The following is a 19,279-nucleotide window of genomic DNA, read 5'->3' as shown; positions in this document are numbered from 1 at the left end:
GGTTTGGCCGATGCGCTCGCATTCCGTACTCCGAGGTGCCCTTCAAACCTCATCGCACACGCGTTGGGATGGAGGGGGAGGGGAAAGGCATGGCCCGGACTGACGTGCATAGGGGCACATGAGGCGTACACCGACATGTGTGTATGCGTATACACGCTTGTCGACATCGCGGGTGTTTGTGTGATATGCTTGCGTTCACGAAAATGAAACTAAAAGGAAAAGAAAGAGCCAGGAAGACGTCGCACTCGCCTAGTGGTGCTTCTTGGTCGCATGGCGAAGCGCCTCCTCCATCTTCGCACGCTTCTTCTTGGCTGCAGTAAAGTCGCCAAGACGCTTCTTGCAGTACTTCAAGGCACGCTTCTCCTTGCCGACACGCAGAAACTCCTGCACGCGCTTCTCCAGGGGAGAAAGGCCGACGAGGTCCGCAATGATGGCTTTCACAGCGCGCAGGTGCTTGTGGGGTACGGCAAACCGGTCGTTCGGCGACGGCTGGCGCGGGCGGCGGGTCGTCACATGACCCTTGTTGAAGCCGGCAATAATGCCGGTGCGGGGAGTGGGAGCAGACATTCGTTCCTCTTGGTGAGGGGTTGTAGTTAGATTTTTTTGTTTTTTTTGGGGGGTGGGGGGTTTCGATGACGACGGTTCGTTGCAGAACCAGTCCAGTGGAGCGCACGGACGCAGCGGAGGTTGCGGCGATGATGCGGCACCGGTAACGCAAGTTGGGTGAGCGCACGAGATGAGCACGTGTGTAGGTGCGCGTAGAGTGCAGTGATAGCGACGGAAAGGAGTGGAGGGAAAACAAAGCATCGCGATGCAGCAGTAGAGAGAATGAGTTTAAGGAAAGAGTTAGAGGAGGAGGAACAGCGGTGACCAATCACGAGAACACCGAACCGCCTGCACGAGTGGCAGCGTACAAGTGGTGCGCAGGGGCATAAGCGGAGAAAAGGGACCGAGGCGGGCACGCTTCCCCCGCCGTCTCACGGAGAAATCGTTCACGGAAAGGAACAGAGGAAAGCGCAGTCTCAGAGACGAAAAGCAAACAGTGGCGACGGGTCGAGCAGAAAAGAAGCGCCTATGTGCCTCCTTAACATCAGTCGTCGTCGCGACCGGCCCCCCGTCTCGTTTCTCGCACTCTTCGATCGCACACACACGCGCGTCTTCAATCCCTCTTGAATGCACTCCTTCGACCTCTGCCGCCGTAGCAACGATAACCACAACTGGGGGGAGGGGGGGTCACAGTGCTATTCCCGGCTAACCGTACAGGAGCAACTCAAGGTTGCACGCGTATCCGTGTTTCAGCATACAGTGATCTACTTTTTTTTTCTGGTAAAGAGATCAAATAAGAAAAAGAGAAATGACACTGAGCGCCGCGTCAGCACCGCAGCGGACACGCCCGCGCCGTGCCCATGTATAAGCGAAGAGTGAGAGCTCAAGCACGGCAAACTGTCCACCATGAGCCCCCGTCGCCGTCGCTCGTAAGAGCTCGATGCGGGAAGAGAGAGGAGACCTGCGTTGTCTCGGCACCCTCGGTGGCGTGTGTGGTGCGGCGTCAGCTGCGCCCTGGATGGGTTTCTTAACGCTTGCGCAGGAACACGATGCGGTTGTTGCGGCGCCACGCAGCGCGGTACGACGGGCGCAGCTTGGAGGCCTTGTGACCCTTGTGGCGCAGACCACGGTGCTTGCGACCAGCAGAGGTCAGACCGCGCTGCTCGCGGTGCTTATGCACGGAGTTGACGATCCAGTTGATGCGGGGGTCGCGGCGGATGGTCTTGCACATCGGGTCAACGGCGATGACCTCGTACCATTTGAACGTGGAGTCCATGTTCACCCAGTACGAGTTCAGCACGCGCAGGTTGCCGAAGCGCTTGCCCAGACGCTGCTCCGCAACGGCCTGGTTGTTCTTGTTGAGCTTCATGCCGAGCACACCGCTGGTCTTCGGCTTACCGTACGTGATACCCTTGTGGACCGGGCGTTTGCGGCCACCACGGCGCACGCGCACGCGGAACACGCAGAAGCCCTGCTTCGTCTTGTAGCCAAGCATGCGGGCCTTCTCCGGGCGCGTGGGGCGGCGCAGGCGCACCACCGTGTGCTGGTGACGGAACTCCCACGAGCGGATACGCTGGATAAAGCGCATCACATCGGAAGACTTCTTCTTCCACAGCTCGTTCAAGTACATGAAAGCCCCCATGGTTACTACACCTGGCGCTGTCGGTCTGTCACACGGCAGCGTTGCACGTCAGACAGAGGCACCGTCACGGAAGCGACCGCCGTGGCACGAAAGGAGAGCCATAGGAGGAGAGGCGGTGCGAGAGAGTGGTTGAGCAAAGACGGAAGAGAAATAAAGTAGGCAATGAAGCGAGGGAGAGACATCAGTGCGAGTGGAAGGTGCGGCCGAAGCGGAAAGCAACGAGCAAAAAAAAAAAGAGAGGGACGGATTCAGTGAGGCCGCAGCGCCATCCGATGCGCGTGCCACGCAGCCCCACGCACGTCGGGGCGGGTCGGTAACCCGAACGGACTTCGTATCGTTAGACAACATGGCAGACACCCGGGAAAGGTGGAGGACACACGCACATCTCCCCTCTATCTTCCTCCGCAGAGAGAGAAGGGCACGCCCATCCGCATCAGCACCAACCATTCCCTAAGAAGGACGGCAGCATCCGACGGGCGTATCTCCGCACAACGGAAATGATGCGCCCGATTTCTCGCCTTACCTTGCCACACTCTACTTCAACTTTCCTCCTTTTTCTTTTGTCTTGGGAGGGAGGCACAGCCGCGTCATGCCTGTGCCGCTGTGAAAATCAGTAAAGCAAACAAACCGCATCGAAAACACTAACACACGCACACGCCGTCAGAGCGCAAACAGATGGCCGCGCGGCGAGGGCAGGTTCACGCACCGCCTTTCGCGAAACGCCGACCACCGTCCATCCTCGCACCGTCGCGAGGAAATGACAGACAGTGGCATTCACCTGCACCAACGCACTGGGGAACGTACACGAAAGAAGCCAGCGGCAGCCCTCACAAGCAGCGGCTGACTTACTTGCCGAGGCGCTCGCGGATGGCCGCGACCTTCGCCTTCGCGGCGGCCCTCTTCTCCGCGCCGCTCAGCTTCTTCGTCTTGTAGCTCTTGTGCGCGACGCCCTCCTTCTTCGCCTTCTTCGGCAGCGACTTCGACGGGTCCGCGCGGATCGCCGCGTGCGCCTTCTTGTACATGCCCTCGATGCTCTCCGGCAAAACCTTCGCGGCCATGTACCTCGAGAACTGCACGCACTTCTCGTCGGGGTTCGAGCTCGCCTCCTCCTTCACCTGCTTCAGGTACTCCGCCACGTGCTTGCCAAAGATGCGGTCGCGGTGCACCTTCGCGTCCAGCGAGCTCTTCTCCTTGTTGTAGCCGGGGAAGCGGTTGGGGCGGTGCGGCACAGCCATACCGCCGTCCACCGCGCCCTTCAGCACGCCGAACACGCGGGCGCCGGTCGTCGTGCGCGCAAGCCCGACGTCCAGGATCGCCTTGAACGGGAAGCGCTCCTCGTCGTCGCCCTCGTCGTCCTTCTTCGTGCGCACAGCAGAGTACGAGCCGTCCGCCTCCTTCGCGCCCTGGAACTTGTCCGCGATGCCCAGCTTCGCCAGCGTGCGGCGCGCCAGCAGCAGACCAGTCGCGTACGCAGCAGCGTAGTTTGTCAGGCCGTGCTCAATGCCGAACGCAGGCAGCTCGTGCGCGTACGCGGCCATCACCACCTCGTCGCCGACGATCTTCGCCTGCACGATCTGCGCAATGATGTCCTTGTTCGTGATGCGCACAACAAGGCGGTACTTGGGCGAGCCGAACTTCGTCTTGTCCTGCAGCACCATCTGGCGGCGCGCGTGGTAGTCCGTCTTGCCCTCGCGGCGACGGCGGTACTTCACCTGGAAGCGCTTGAAGTACGCCTTGTTCTTCACGACCTTGACGAACGGCATCTCGAGTGTGTGAGCGAGTTGTTAGCTTAAGTGTCTGTACGATGGCGAGGCGTAGAAACTTCGAAAAAGCGTCATGGTGCGCATGCGCGCATCGATTGGACGTCGAACGTCCGTGAGCGTGCGGCGAACGTGAGAAAGTCGCACAGGTACGAGTTTTATATCCGCAAGGGAAGGGGAAGATATGCAGCCGTTGTTTTAGTTCATGGAGACGCAAGGCAGTACCAGTCACCAACAAAGGCGGAGATGCCGAAGAACAAAAAGAGGAAAAACAAGCGCAGAAAGTTGAGCTACAGCAGAGATGGACAAGAGCGCCTACAGAAAGGCGATCCGTAGGCAGGGCCTTCATCAGGACGCACCCATAGCAGCGGAGATTGAAGTAAGACCGTGCCTGGACGGCCCCTCCGCACACTGCAGCTGCGCACACGCGATGACCGCACACAGCCCGCACCGGGAGCAATGTTGCAGTCTCTGCAGCAGGCCAACACCCACTCGGCAGTGGCGAAGATCACTAGCCAGAGCGGAACGGAGAGAAAAAAAAGTAGCAAACATGTGCGCACCTACAAGCGCGCACGCTTGTGTTCTGGCGCACTGCGCTCCCTTTTCCACGCAGCACCCCTTCTCCCTCCATAGGGCATGCCCGTGCAGCACCGCTACTGGCTTATAACGAGGAACCTATGACCTCTCCGCCTCGCCAGCGCCCCATCGGGGGGGGGAGCAGACGCGACAAGAGGCCGAGAAAAGGACATACAGAAAATTAACAGTAAAAACAAAAAGGAAATGTGAGGTTCTCTCAGCGTAACGTGCGCGCACACAAGCGCACACAGTTGCCGCCAGCACGCCTCGCTGTCCCCGTTAAAAGACAGCCATGCAGATGCACTTCTTTTACCTGCAGGCGCAGAAATAAGGAAAGAGACATCAGAGCGGGAGACAAGTAGAGAGTCGTGTGCTCAAAAGTGAGCGTTCGACTTACTTGCCGAGGCGCTCGCGGATGGCCGCGACCTTCGCCTTCGCGGCGGCCCTCTTCTCCGCGCCGCTCAGCTTCTTCGTCTTGTAGCTCTTGTGCGCGACGCCCTCCTTCTTCGCCTTCTTCGGCAGCGACTTCGACGGGTCCGCGCGGATCGCCGCGTGCGCCTTCTTGTACATGCCCTCGATGCTCTCCGGCAAAACCTTCGCGGCCATGTACCTCGAGAACTGCACGCACTTCTCGTCGGGGTTCGAGCTCGCCTCCTCCTTCACCTGCTTCAGGTACTCCGCCACGTGCTTGCCAAAGATGCGGTCGCGGTGCACCTTCGCGTCCAGCGAGCTCTTCTCCTTGTTGTAGCCGGGGAAGCGGTTGGGGCGGTGCGGCACAGCCATACCGCCGTCCACCGCGCCCTTCAGCACGCCGAACACGCGGGCGCCGGTCGTCGTGCGCGCAAGCCCGACGTCCAGGATCGCCTTGAACGGGAAGCGCTCCTCGTCGTCGCCCTCGTCGTCCTTCTTCGTGCGCACAGCAGAGTACGAGCCGTCCGCCTCCTTCGCGCCCTGGAACTTGTCCGCGATGCCCAGCTTCGCCAGCGTGCGGCGCGCCAGCAGCAGACCAGTCGCGTACGCAGCAGCGTAGTTTGTCAGGCCGTGCTCAATGCCGAACGCAGGCAGCTCGTGCGCGTACGCGGCCATCACCACCTCGTCGCCGACGATCTTCGCCTGCACGATCTGCGCAATGATGTCCTTGTTCGTGATGCGCACAACAAGGCGGTACTTGGGCGAGCCGAACTTCGTCTTGTCCTGCAGCACCATCTGGCGGCGCGCGTGGTAGTCCGTCTTGCCCTCGCGGCGACGGCGGTACTTCACCTGGAAGCGCTTGAAGTACGCCTTGTTCTTCACGACCTTGACGAACGGCATCTCGAGTGTGTGGGCGAGTGTTCGAAAACCTCTGTTGTTGTGAGCGGAGTCGGGGTAAAGCGGGAAAAGATGTGCGTCGAAGATGCGCGATCGTGAGCACAGGGAGGCAGGCAGGACGAAGAAAGGAAAGCGTGTCACGAAAGGTGCGCACGCAATGCGCGAGAGTGCGAGCAATCCATTCAGATAAAGGAGAGGAAGGAGAAGGGCAACAGCATGTCAAGGAGGCAGAGGGGAAATAGAAGAATGAAGAGAGATGGAAAGATAAGAGGTAATCGCGAGTGCGCGTGCGCAGCGAGCACACCTGTGGGAAGGAGGGGAGAGGAGGACAGCGTTGAGCTACACAGTGCACAACCTGCCTTGCGCACGAAAAGAAAGGAGAGGAGGCGAGAGCATAGAGAATAGAAAAGCCCAAGTGGCCTGGCTCGGCTCCTCACTTGCGTATGTCTGTGTGTCTGGGGAGGTTGGTGGAAGGAGCTGCAGACTGCGACCACGACCACGACCACCACTCCACGTCTCACCCCAGCTTGTTTCCGCTGCGCGCCCCAACTTGACCACTTTCCACCGCCAATGATAACGGCGCATTGTCCAGGTCGACGTGAAGAGCGGTGCCGCTGAGCCTCATACCCAACAAGTGACCATGTTGTTCGTGCCGTTCGCTTGGTTTCACTATTGCTTCTTGAGACTCGGGTGAGGAGCGTGTGCCAACATTATCGGCAGACATCTGCGATTAAGCACACAGAGAGAAAGGGGAAAAGGCGGTACAAGGCCTTGCTGGGTGCAGTGCAGGTCCTTCCCCATGTGTCGCAGTGTGTGCGCGTGCGGAGGAAACGAGGGAGGGAGGGGAGAGGGGCTGATGATGCTTCCCGTTAGAGTTCGAGCATCGCTGCGCCCTTCAGAAGTGCAGATGAAGCAGGGAGAGCAAGAGAGAAAGTGAAGAAGGGGAAAGGGGGCATTCACCGGGGCAGTGATAGCAGCAGCATCCATACAGCATACATGGTTGGAGAACGGTGGCGAAATAGATCCAAAGAGGCGGTTCCAAGAAAGCGAGAGGAGAAAAAAAAAAACAAAGAATGGCAAGCCGAGAGGTACAAGAGAGGGATAAAGAGAGAGGAAAGGAAAAAGGCCATCACAACAATCAAAGAAGCGGTGGTGGTGGTGGTAAGGGACGGCAGCATGGGGGGAGGAAGTGGGCCACACACGAGCGCACCGACAAGGTGCACCATAAGAGGATAGATGACAAAAAAAAGAAAGCGAAGACGATATCGATGCTTTTCTCCCTCACCCCCTCCACCCGCCTCTGCTCGTGCAAGCGGAGTGCGTGCACGCTTGGCTTGTCCCCTCCGCGCTTCAGCGCTGCCCTCTCTCCCTCTCCCCACGTCCCCTAAGCGCGCAAGCTTCGTTTACCGAGCAGAAAGAGCACGGCGAAATCAGAGTTGCTGGCGAACCCTCCCTGGGCGTACGTCGACGCGGAGACGTCGCAAGTGAGGCGGAAAGGATAGTGAGAGAAAGAGAGGGAAGTGATAAAGGGCCATGGGGACTTTGAAAGGGAGGAGGGCACCAAAGAAACCAAAAGGGTGAGAAAGCAGCGGCGTCGCGCAGTGGCCAACCTGATAGAGAGCCCAAAAAGGATGAAGTGCAGCAGACGTTGAGCCATTTCAACCTGCGCTGTACGAGGTGCGTGGGGGTGGCGTTAGCATCGACATGGGCGCTCTAGCGCCGCAAGGACCAACTAAGGAAGGGTGGAGGGCGCACGAGAAAACAAAGGAGAGAGGGTAAGGGCAAGGGGGCCCATGCAGCGGGCATGGGGGCAGACTCGAGAGCAATGCATCACTGGCAGAGGGGGGTCCGGTAGCACACTACCCTCCGTCCCCCTACACTACACCGCGTTTAGGCGCGCAAAGTTCCCGCGGCGCTCTAGCTGCGTCAGGTGCACGCTCAGCTCTCGCACCTTCGCCTCTAGAAGTGCAATAGTCTCCTCCTGCTTCCGCATCTCCTTGTTGTAGCGCTCGACCATGGTGTGCATCGTGTTACTCTCGGAGATGGTCCTGCGCCACAAGGACTCTAGGTTCGTAATGTACTCCGCCGCGGCGTGGAACACCTCCTCGTCGTTGAGCTTTGCGGACGATCCCGGCGCCGCCGCTTCTGCGGCTACGGCGCTGATGACGGTGTTGATCGGCCGTCGGCAGGAAGGGACGGAAGAGGAGGCGCGCAGCTCCGGTGGAAGAGCCTTCAACACCTTCGGATCGCCCGTGCGCACCATCGTTAGTGTCTTGGAGAAGATGTCGTTCTGCGGATCGAAGACGAGAGCCGAGACGGCGGCGTTGTCCACATCGGCGGCGGACAGCTTCGCGGCAGCGTTGATTGCACGACTGAAAGGGCGTTTCGAGTTCATTCTGCTTTGCAGCCCTCTCCGCTCTCGCATCATCGGCGAGCCGTTGCAGGAAGACAAGGGGTTCGCGCTCTTGTGCGGCGGCCAGTTCTCCTGAATATACGGCCGCAGCGCACTAGCGCATGATGGCGACCACGCGACTCGCAAGAGCAGCTGGCGGTCGTACCTGTGTAGCACGGCCTCGCTCAGTAACGCGGCACTCCACGCAACGTGCTCGTCAAAGATGCTGAAGCGCGGCGCCGTTACATCAAAGGCGGTCGTCTTCGCCTTATTGGCCAGCAAAAGGCAGCCGATGCCCTTGATCGGGACAACGACGCCGTTGTACATGTCCAAGAGGGTGCGGTGGGAACAGCCACTGCTGTCGTGGCGAAGTCGCCTGCGAGCACCGTCTGTGGCAGTGATGCCGCCGCCGCCCGCCACCGTGGAATGGCGCGCAGAGTCGAGATCCCCAGGCCCGGAGTTCCTACCTATACCCAGGCGCAGGAGGGAAGACTCGCTATAATGCACGTTCACCGCCACGCCCGTGGTCACCACCGTCGTCAGCACGTTTGACACCGCGTAGCTGATGCTCGAGGGGAAGTGGCCTTGTGAGTGTGCCACGCAGTGCAGGAACTGCGCTCGGCCGCTGCTGGCAGTGGCCGAGGCGGCTGCCGTGGAGGTCGCGGGGCGGCTGGAAGACCCCACTGCTCCCCCGGCAGCGAACTGCGGTGCGTCGTCCATGTAGACAGCCGCCGCGGAGGCGCCGGTTAGTCGTAGAGCCGCCTCCAACAGGAGAGAGAAGAACGACTGTAGCTCCGAGGCAGCCGCACGCTCTTCCTCGAGGCGACGTGTCATCGGTGCGTTTTGCAGCCCACTTGGGGTACCGACTCGAGAGCGGGCGCCGCGTTGTGGCTGCTGTGCGTTGAGAGAACGAGGCGTGGACATGCTGATGGAAGGGATGGAAGGGCCCTCGATGCGTACGGGGTCCACACCTGGAGTCGCCGTGACGGAAGCCACCGCTCCCGCCGCAGCAACCTTGGCACGGGAGGCTTTTTTGGTCCCACCTGCATCTAGTAGAAAGGTAGCGCAGAGCCCAGCAGACTCCGTGCGAGATGCACCACCGTTCTCATCGTCGAGCCGAAACGGTGAACCAATGTCCCCATGCTGCGATTGTGGCGCCTGTCTCGAGGATGGTCTCGAAATGAGTGAAGATGCCAGGCGGTCCTGCGGAGAGCCACGTGTTGGCGTCGCCCACTCCTTCGGCCCTCCCGCCCCCGCTGGCAGCGTCGCGCTTGCTTTCTTCCCCAGGTGAACATAAAAGTCCACCAGCTGAGCATCCACACTCGCTTGCAGCTGTCGTGCGGCCTCGTCCAGTATCCCGCCGAGCTGCTGCAGCGCGGCAACGCCCTCATCGGTATTCACTAGGGGCAGCTGCAGAGGCTTCTGCAAGACTGGTCGATCCGCCGCATTCTCCCTCGCGCCGCTCCGTGGACAAGCGTGCGAGGTGGTGTGAGCCTGCGCCGCCGCCAGCCCACAATCGCTGCCGCCAATCTTCAAGCCAGGCAGTGCCACCAGCGCCGACACCTCTGCCCCGCCAACCTCGCGTACGGCACCGATGCTGTAGGTCCGTTTGGAGACCGCAGTCGAGAGCGCCGCATGCTGAAGCAGCTGCGCAACGCGGAAAATTACTGCGAACTGCTGCGCTATCAAGTCGTCCTGAAGCAACATCTGGCAACGCGTGCACGCGTGCTCGGATGGAGGAAGGGGCGTATATATATATATATATATGTCAGGGTGAAGGGGTGAGAGCTCAGTGGCTGCCGCTGTCAAAATCATGACACGCGACACACAAGCCGCTGAGAATGTACGCTGGTTTATAATGCAGCCGCCCTCCCCTCCTCCTCCTCAGCCCTTTTCCCCTTGTTCCTGCGTCGTCTTTATTCAGTTGCGGATGCGCTTAGTGCTGACGGTTTTCTCACGTGCGAGCCATGTGGCGACGATGACGAGAAACAGATGCGCGAGTGAAGGGGAGTGGGGTGGAGGCATCGACACCGCAGGTAGTGCAACCCTCAGGCGGCCAAGCGAGGACGGAGAGGACGAAAAAAAAGAGGATGGAATTGACCTCAGGGAGTTGCCACAAATGAAAACAAGACGGACTGAGAGGGGGGAAGGCGCACTTCGGCAGAGGTATTCGTGCGTTTACGGTTGCACACCTGATGGCAGCAGCATCATCGGAGGTGCAAAACCGCGAGTTCCACGCGTGCACACTGCACGGGTTCATTCGCACACGCCACCTTGCCATTCTGCAGAGCAGCATAGCGCCTCTTTTCCACTCGCTGCGAGTGACGATAAAGTGCCGTGCTGCCTACGAAAAAGTAGGCCGGAAGTGCCGCAGCCCCACTCCAGTACTCGGCGCCTACACAAGGTGCAGGCACGCGCGCCTCTCCAGCAAGAGAGAAGAGAGAGACAGGAAAGGGTATACAGACTCAAGACGGCTGCGCCTTCCCTTGCGTCCTCGACATGCATCTCTGTGCTGATTCGGTTTTTTCGCTGCTGTTCTTGTGCACTGATGGCCTTCTTTTTTATGCGCATGTATGTGGAAGAGAAAGTAGTGGTCCAGCCTCCGGCTGGAGTTCTCTCGAGCGAGGTGACGATCGGCACGGCACATCGACTGTTTTGTGTTTTGTGTGTTTTTTTTTTGTGAGCGTTCCTTTTTTTCTTTCCTTTGTGCGTCCGTGCGTATTTGAGCTATGAAAGCGGAAGACGGCGGGTCTGCCGCGGTGGTCTCCATCCCTGCCACGCCGTCTCCCACAACTTTCGCCCTCTTCTTTACTCTGCTTCTTGCGGTGGCAACGCCGCTCTCGCTTGTCGCCCAAGCAGAGTTGTCTCCTCTCCCTCGCTTCGCTCCTGCCCGCAACCGCCCCGCTCTCTGTCAACCTCTGCACGGCAACGACGTTGTCAGCACTGGATTATTCATGCGCACCCGATGCGACGCAGGAGAGAGACGAAAAAAACGAGCACGAGAGACGTTCAGGGCAGACAGGGAAAGCTTACGGGGTGGAGAAAGAGCCAGAAAAACACATAATGCGCGATGCAAGCGCATCCACAGGATAAAGGAGAGCCGGAGAGGGGGAGGGAAATGAATGAAGAGAGAGAGCGAGACACAAGAAAGCCGAATACCCGAATACAAAAGAGGAGCATGATGAATATTGCATAGCGTTCACTCGTCGCAGCCAACGAAGGAGTCTGAGCAACATCAATTCATACAGAGACAACACAAAAAAAAAGGGCGAGAGGCACTCACTTGCTGCGCAGCAGGAAAGGAAGCGAGGAGGAGGGGGTCGAAATGTGCGTGAGAGAGAAAAAGAGAACGCCGCGCCACCACACAGTGACTTGCACAATCGCCTCCTCCGGAAATGCAAAGAGCGCAGACAACAACGGGGACATACACGCGCGCGAGAGAGAGAAGCGAAGGCAGACGGTAGCGTGAGCAACAGATTGAGAAGAGAGGGAAGAAATAGAAGTAGCCGGTCACGCACACAAAAAAGGGAACGAGAGTTAGAGGCGAGTCAGGGGTGTTTTCATCAGCACCATCGGGCAGTGCATTATCACCGAGCAAGGGTATTACGTTCCAGTGAAGCTCATTTCACACACACACACCTCCCTCTTCCCTCTCGCGTGCGTGCGTGCGCGCTTCTCTGGCCTCCTATGCCGTTCCTGCACAAATCCGAAAATAACAATACTCGCTCGATAAGTTTGACACCATCATGCAAACATGAACCGCGTGAACGAGGGAAACGGCGATACTGAAAATAAAAAGGCGCTAACAGATCGAAAAGAAGCCGATCCAAGCCAACCCTCCCCCAAACCACACCTCAAACAAAAAAAAAGATTCACACGAAAAAAAAAATAGAAAAGCGATCACGATGAAGTAGAGAAAGGGGAGATGGGCGAGCAGCAGTCGTACAACACACACACACATAAAAACAGCGTCGCAAGAATGAAGGGGAGATGACAAGAGGAGAACGCGGCGCTGGAGGGGAGGGGGGAAGAGAGGGAAAGAGAGGGAAAGAGAGGGAAAGAGAGGGAAAGAGAGGGAAAGAAAAGTAGACAGCCCCACCGAGAAAAAAAAACACCAAAGATGAGCGCCGATTCAGAGCCACACGCGCAAGGACGACGCAGAGGCGCGCGCACGCTCACAGAAACGCAAGGAGGAGGGAGGGAGAGAAGAAAAAGGAAACGGAAACACTAGAAAAGCAAGCAAAAACAAGCGCCCACGCACACACATCAAGTGAAGTCGTTTTTCGTTTCGTTGCGAATAAGCTAAGCTAGCTGGTTATCCCATTAGCAACTCACGAGACAAGTCTACTGCATCCTTCTTTTTTCTCGCGCACACGTGGGGCACACAGACAGTCCCATAAGAGGCTTCCCCTTCCTCCCTTTAGAAGATACAGGTAACGAGAAGTCAGGCAAGTCAGCGACGGCATTGGGTGGGAAAAGCCAAAGGACGTCGAGCCGCACAGAGGGAGAGTTAATCAGCACAACGCAAGGCAGAGCAGAAGGGGGAGAGTACAGACGGGAAGAGAAGCATTTGAAGATAATAGGGAGAGAGCGACAGGTAAGCGAAGATTCGAACCGACGTATCATCGCACGGGTGTGTGGCGAATCTGGAAAAAGAAGAGACTGCGCGAGAGAGAGGGGGGCAGCCAGAGCATACACTCACGAGCGGCGAGACGAGGAGGACCTACACAGAAAAGCAAACAGAAACAAGAATGGAAGGAAAGAAGCGAAAACAAAAAGAAGGAAAGACAGCACGCTGCATGTTGAGGTAAGCAGATAGAATCCGAAGGGATGAAAAAGACGAAGAATGGAATTTGCGAATGTGTCTTTGTGGAGCAGGAGGCGGAGGAGGGGGTAAGGGGAGGTGCCGCTGGAAAGAGAGGAGCATGTGAGAGAGGCCACAAGACGTCAGCATCTCTGTGCTTTTATCTTTCCTTTCGAGCAACTGGCAAAAAAGAGCAGAAAAAGAACAGAAAGCGAGAGAGAGGGAGGCAGAGAAGGAAGGGCAGTATCAACGCTACAACGAAAGAAAAAGAGGGAAAACGAAAAAAAAGGCGACTCTGGGTGAAGCGGAGTAATGCGGAAGCGGAAAGCAGACGAAAGCAACGAAACGAGAAAAAAGCAGCGGGGCGCACACAAGTATGGTCGAGGTGATTTATTCAATGGAGTGTCTTGTTGTGAGTGTCTGTATGTGGGTGCTTACTGGTGTGCAGGCCAGAAAAGGAGAGGACTCCACGACCTGGAAGGCGCTCAAAACTTCGCGCATCAACTTTCATGACTGTATACGTGCACAAGGGCATGGAGACACACGTACATACGCATGGAAAACGATGCGCACTCACACATGCACCGTATAAGGCAAGCAAACGCACGCCGATGAGAAAGGGGAAGAGAAGGAGTGCGCAACGCACGCGCCCAGGCGGGGGCAAAGACGGAGAGAGATCGAGAGCGCCTGTCCCTCCAAAAGAAAAAAGCTGCGTACGCAAAGCATAGAAGAAAAGCTGCATCAGACGCGAGGAGTCACGATCCCAGCGACTGGGGATGCCGACGAGCCACACATGGGTACAAGACAATTCGCGTGGCACGAACACGACGTCCATACATACGTGTATGTGTGCGCATGCGCCCATCCGCCGCATTGTGCATCCCGGTCGTTGCTTAACGCCCATGTGCAACCGTAAAGACGTTTGTGAGCATTTATAGTGGGAGGTGTATGCGCAAGACTCTGCTCGCAGCACAACGACGACGGAGGCGCGCTGCTGACCCCTTGTCAAGTCACGTTCCGCGCCCTCCATCCTCCTGGGCCTCCATGTCTTTTGTTCCAGCGGGTGGCGTCCTCCTTACTTCCTGGAGAAGATATCTCTGCACCGGCCTCGATCTCGCTTCCTTCCCACTCACTGCACCGCAAGGGGGTCCGCGGAGGTGAAATCAACGTTATCGGCGGAAAGGACGAGAATGGGGAGGGAAAATTATGTGCAGGCGACACCTTTTTTACCGAATTTTATTTTTTGTTATTGTTGTTGCTGCGCGTCTCCTCCTTTTAATATCGCACCGACAGCATCCAATCCTTAAAAGTAAAACCAAAAAGGGGGGCTCGGCGACGCAAGGGAAGCGAAAGCGAAACCCAACAGAGGGAGGGAGGGAGAAGACGAGAAACAAGAAAAGGGTGGGGCGAAAAAGAAAATCGTGGCACTGAAATATGCGAAGAAAGAAAAAAATGCCGCAGCAGTCAAAGGCGAAGAAATGAGTGCATGCATACAACAAGAAGAGTGAAACAAACAAAAGGGGGAAAAAGATAAGCACGCACAGGCGCACACGCACACTCGAAGAAAGGGGGGAAGAGAGAGAAGGCGCCACAGCACCCATTAAGGCAAAATCAAAAAAAAAGATGCGCGCAGCTTCTCTTGTATGTGTGTGTGTGTGTGTGTGTGGAGGGTGGGGGTGCTATTTCCTTCTTTGTTTCTTCATCCCCTGGTATGCAGCGTGTAGAGAGGGAGAGGGGAGCATCATCGCAGCTCACTTGCTGAGGTAAAGCGACGGGGTGCTATGCACCAAGATGGGCGCAGAGCAAAGAAAAAAGGGGAAGGAAGGGAGGTACAAGTCGATTCAAGTAAATTGCACGCACAGGCACACCGGCACACGTTGCTGCTTCAAAGGTTTTCAGGAGTGAAAGCAAAGAAAGAACAAGAGAGGAGGGGGGCGCGAAAAAAAAAGAGGCTCCTACGGCAGCTATACGTCTGCGCGCGAGTGTGTTCAGGGGAGAGAAAGGAGCAGGAGGGGAGATGGGGGCTGCCTGCGTTCAAGCGCACAACTTCCAGTGGGCATAACACCGAGAGATAGCCAAAGCAATGCAGAAAAAAAGCACCGGTTTCCGCTGCTCAGGAGATGCGCCTTAACTCTTTTCTTCTTTTTCTTTGATCCCTTCTCGCTATCACTCGCTGCCATGCGCAGCGACAGAATTGGAACCGAGGAAAGAGTGGAGGAGGCGTGCATGTAGGTGTGCGCTGGCAGCGCTCAACGCTGCCGCCACCATCACAGCATCGTATCGCAGCAGCGTTCTTGTGAGAGGCGAATAAATAGTGCCGAAAAAAAAGAGCCAATAAGAAAAGGTATTGTAGAAGCAGTGCGTGAGGCGGAGCCTGGAAGGAAGAGATGCGGCGCTAAAGAGCCTTGCACAGAGAAGGAGAGAGGAGAGGTGAGCACGGAGAGAAACCAATGCTGGCGCTCTCCAGCCATCCTCCAGTGCGCAACCTTGCTCGTGATTCGGCTCGATAGCGCTGATGTTGACGTGAACGGGAACCGCAAGCAAATAGGGAAATGGGGGCGCGAAAAGGGCGACCGTCACAAGCGTGTCTCGGTGCAATCCTTCAACGAGGTCACTGCAGTCTCCCCGAGTCGCACACAGAAGTGTAGGCAAACACAAATACACCGGGAAGGGAAGGGATGACAAGCAGTAGAGATAAAGGCGGAGACGGGGCACCTACGGACAAGGGGAGAGAGGGAGGGGCAAGTGGCAAAATAAAAAGATACGAGAAAACTGATCAGATAGAATAGCAAAAAAAAAAACGAAAGGCAATGCGGCGACGAGGAGGTAGAAGGGGGGCGCATCCGTGTACACATGAAGAGTCGTGGAGGGAGGGGGAAGGAAGCGAGACTAAAACACAAGGTAGCCTAAAAAAGGAGCAAAAAAACTCACACAGACGAAACGTGCAGACAGTGGTGGAAGGGCAGGCAAGAGAGATGGGAAAAAAGAGGGCAAACAGAACAAAGAGCGCAAGAGCCCCCCCCCCAAAAAAAAAAAAAACGGCACTCAAGCAAGCGCATGCATGCCGAAATAGATTTATAGATGCACAGGACGAGAGAGACCGAGAGAGGCGTAATGCGCACTACCGCTGTGCCATCTCGTCGACGAGTGTGCTCTCCGCCTGAAAAGATGCCGCCGCTTGCAGCTTCCATCGGAACAGCAGTCGCGCGACTGAAGGATGCCAACATCACAGCCTTGGCCACGAGAAACGCCATCCCGATGCAGAGAAGTCGGAGGTAAGAGACGCCGTCGCCCATCTTTTACCGGCCGCCCTAGCCCCATCACTTCCATGCTGTTTGCGTGCACCCGTTTCTAGCAGGCACACACATGTCTGTTCTCAGCCGCTCGCGCTTACGCCCGTGAGCATTAGGAGAAAACAAATAGATGGGTTAGCGAGACAGGGAGCAAGAATCAGAGAGCGACGCCGTGCTCCCTCTACTACTGGTGCCTCGCCAGAGCTCCATCCACGGGTGCTCGAGCGCCGCCTCTGGCGTGAGTCGCTGCCGCGCGTCAAGATGCAAGCATTTCGAAACGAAGTCCTCGAAGAGCTGGTCCTCGTGGCTCCGCCCAATCTTCAAGAAGTTCCTCAGCGCTCGGCTGTGCGGTGCATGCGGAATGCGCTTCTTGCCTAGGTTGTGCTTCATCTGCCCGTCTTCAAAGAACCGATCGGCGCGGCGGCCCTGTTGCACCAGGTACGACGGAATCGTGCCAAAGTACTCCACGAGGCGCTCCAGCAGCTCCCCCTCGGAGCTTGCCGGGAATATCGGGTAGCCGTTGGCGAGCTCGCACAGCACGCAGCCAAAGCTCCACATGTCAATGGCTGTCGTGTACGGAATGCCAAGCACAATCTCCGGCGCACGGTAGTAGCGCGACTGGATGTAGGTGAACAGGGGCCGACTTTCCTCACAAGCGGAGCCAAAGTCAATCAGCTTCAGAGAAAAGTCGGACGACTCGCCCAGCGAGTTGGAGTTGCCGCCGCGGCGAGAGATCATAATGTTCTCTGGCTTCAAGTCGCAGTGCACGATCTTGTGGTCTCGCACGTGCACAAGGGCGGTGAGCAGCTGCTCTGAAAGCTCGTAGATGAAGTCGTGCGACATGGGGCGGAATTTGTTGGTCTGAATGATTGCATAGAGGTCAGAGGGGAGCAATTCAAACACTAAAATGTAGTGCTTGCGGAAGATGTGGGAGCCGAGGAGGCGAACAATGTTCGCCTCATCATCGGGATCGTCCCTGTTCAGCAGCTCTAGTGTCTTGATTTCTTCGCGGGCCTGTTTCGTGTAGTTCGGCTTGTTCTTGATGACCTTCACAGCTACGAGGCGGTGGTGCTTGTGGTCGAGCGCGCGCACAACGATGCCGAAGGTGCCTTGGCCGAGTACCTTCACCACTTCGTACCGATACAGCAAGTGGTCGCCGACGACGACGCGGTAGTGGAAGTTGTCGTCGTCGTAGCCGTCGTTCTTCTCGGTGCCACGGACACCGTGAATCTTCTTGCACTGCTCCGTCCCACCAAAGTAGACGCTCGGCAGATAGTCCCTCACTTCTTCCTCCTCGTAGCTCGTCAAGAAGCGCAGCGACGGCGGCGTCGGCGTGAGTCCGGTGTACTCGTCGGCTTGCGCTAGCGGCGGGGTGTTCACCTTGCACCTATTCTGGACATTGCTGTTTGGTGACAAGCTCGGTGTCACCGAGTCCGCGTCGCGCATCTTGCCGTCGTCGGCCTGCATGGTCGACACCTTGCCGCCCTCCCCCATCTCGTTCAACTCGCGGTAGGTGCCTCTCACGCCGTTGGCACTCAGCTGCCTATAGCCGCCGCTGTACGCTGGCATCATCATGCCGTTCTGAAAGCCGGCGTGAATCATGGGTGGCTGCGGCATTGAGTAGAAGTCGCTCTGCAGACCCTGCATGGATGCGCTAGTGGACGGAAGAGTCGGCAGGTTCGCGACGCGCTGCGTAACGCTGTTGCCAGCAGACTTCACGGCCACCTCACTGCGCCCGCCCATCATGCTGATATTTTGTATCCCGTTGATCGTCATGCCGTTCTTGCGCGTGGTGCCGTTTCCGGTTCTGTTCACACCACTCTGGAAGGACGGCCCACCGGAGGCGTTAGCACCTATCGGCATGCCGCGTAGGTAGATGCCATTGGCCCGGTACTCTATCGGTTGCGACCGCATCGGTCCTGCAGAGCGGCGCACGTGACCAGTCCCTGGCACCGCTGGCGGCGGCATCGGCACTGGTGCAACGCCGCTGCTCTTTACTAGGGCTATTCTATTGTGTGCCATCATGTGCGTCCCATGGAGGGCCGGTAGAGCACCGCCGTTCATGTTCACAGCCCGCTGGTTATTCTGAAGCTGTCCGTTCGTCATTACGGGCGCCGCGCCGCCTATGCTAGAGGAGCGATACATCTGCGCCGGCGATGGTCCTATCATCATGCGGCCACGGTGTGAAAACATGTACGGCGACGCTGGATAGCGACCGTTCGTGCAGGGGTGCAGCGCCCCTCCGTACATAAACGGTTGATGTGGCTCCATGAGTGCCGCACCAGCGGGCGGACTAGAGAGACAGATACTCGGCTGCACACGCACGCGCAAAACCACGCACAGAAAGCTCGCGATACCGGATAGCGTTATGACCCAGCCTCAAGGCCTTTCTGCAAAGTTGGCGCGAAACGTACCTGCGAAAACAAAAGAAAATGCGGCGTGAGATGAACGGCCCACACGCGGCAGCACCCGTGCAGACGACGGACAGATACACACTAGGAGGCACAAGCACAGTGCGAACCTCAGTTCACTATAGCACCGCAGAGGAGGAAAGAAGCAGAGAGTAAGACAGAGAGAGATTCGTAAATAAAAAAATGGAGATACGAAAAGGCAGAACAGACACGCACTTCATGCACGTCAACGGATGGCCACCCACGACCAAGGCAGTCGCGACCACGACCAAAGGGGGAAAAGAAAACAGGAAAGGAGGAAGAGCGCCACGCAACAAAAAGAAAAGGGGCAAAACGAAAGGCACGCGCTCTAGATATGTGCGCACCCATACACGCACACACACTCGGTACACCTACCCAGTAGCGTGTGTGTACGTAACTATGTCCGTGCGTATATATATATATATGTGTGTGTGTGCTTTCCTCTTCCTTCAGCGATGAGACAACAACGGCACTGCACACCGCCAGAGGCACCGACAAGAGAGTTGTAATGCTACACAAAGAAAGA

The 19,279-nt window shown here is 57.3% G+C and overlaps 6 protein-coding genes across 6 annotated transcripts; all 6 read right to left on the bottom strand.

Moving 5' to 3' along the window:
* Nucleotides 1–249: 249 nt before the first annotated feature.
* LINJ_35_1900 (putative 60S Ribosomal protein L36) lies at nucleotides 250–567 on the bottom strand (the record flags this gene model as incomplete). The annotated part of the gene is made up of 1 exon (XM_001468971.1): nucleotides 250–567. The coding sequence occupies one exon, from the start codon at nucleotides 565–567 to the stop codon at nucleotides 250–252; it is 318 nt and encodes a 105-aa protein (XP_001469008.1).
* Nucleotides 568–1,573: 1,006 nt separating this feature from the next.
* LINJ_35_1890 (putative ribosomal protein L15) lies at nucleotides 1,574–2,188 on the bottom strand (the record flags this gene model as incomplete). The annotated part of the gene is made up of 1 exon (XM_003392750.1): nucleotides 1,574–2,188. One exon carries the CDS (start codon nucleotides 2,186–2,188, stop codon nucleotides 1,574–1,576), a length of 615 nt encoding a protein of 204 aa, XP_003392798.1.
* An 845-nt stretch (nucleotides 2,189–3,033) lies between these two features.
* Nucleotides 3,034–3,951, bottom strand: LINJ_35_1880 (putative 60S ribosomal protein L5; the record flags this gene model as incomplete). The annotated part of the gene is made up of 1 exon (XM_001468970.1): nucleotides 3,034–3,951. One exon carries the CDS (start codon nucleotides 3,949–3,951, stop codon nucleotides 3,034–3,036), a length of 918 nt encoding a protein of 305 aa, XP_001469007.1.
* Nucleotides 3,952–4,917: 966 nt separating this feature from the next.
* Nucleotides 4,918–5,835, bottom strand: LINJ_35_1870 (putative 60S ribosomal protein L5; the record flags this gene model as incomplete). Its single annotated transcript, XM_003392749.1, has 1 exon — nucleotides 4,918–5,835. One exon carries the CDS (start codon nucleotides 5,833–5,835, stop codon nucleotides 4,918–4,920), a length of 918 nt encoding a protein of 305 aa, XP_003392797.1.
* Nucleotides 5,836–7,711: 1,876 nt separating this feature from the next.
* Nucleotides 7,712–9,931, bottom strand: LINJ_35_1860 (conserved hypothetical protein; the record flags this gene model as incomplete). The annotated part of the gene is made up of 1 exon (XM_001468969.1): nucleotides 7,712–9,931. One exon carries the CDS (start codon nucleotides 9,929–9,931, stop codon nucleotides 7,712–7,714), a length of 2,220 nt encoding a protein of 739 aa, XP_001469006.1.
* A 6,525-nt stretch (nucleotides 9,932–16,456) lies between these two features.
* Nucleotides 16,457–18,184, bottom strand: LINJ_35_1850 (protein kinase-like protein; the record flags this gene model as incomplete). Its single annotated transcript, XM_001468968.1, has 1 exon — nucleotides 16,457–18,184. One exon carries the CDS (start codon nucleotides 18,182–18,184, stop codon nucleotides 16,457–16,459), a length of 1,728 nt encoding a protein of 575 aa, XP_001469005.1.
* Between the last annotated feature and the right edge of the window lie 1,095 nt (nucleotides 18,185–19,279).

The sequence above is a fragment of the Leishmania infantum genome, chromosome 35, assembly GCF_000002875.2.
Source record: "Leishmania infantum JPCM5 genome chromosome 35".
Classification (NCBI taxonomy): domain Eukaryota; phylum Euglenozoa; class Kinetoplastea; order Trypanosomatida; family Trypanosomatidae; genus Leishmania; species Leishmania infantum.
Note: the sequence above shows the minus strand (reverse complement) of the source record. Positions and strands in the feature narration are given on the sequence as shown.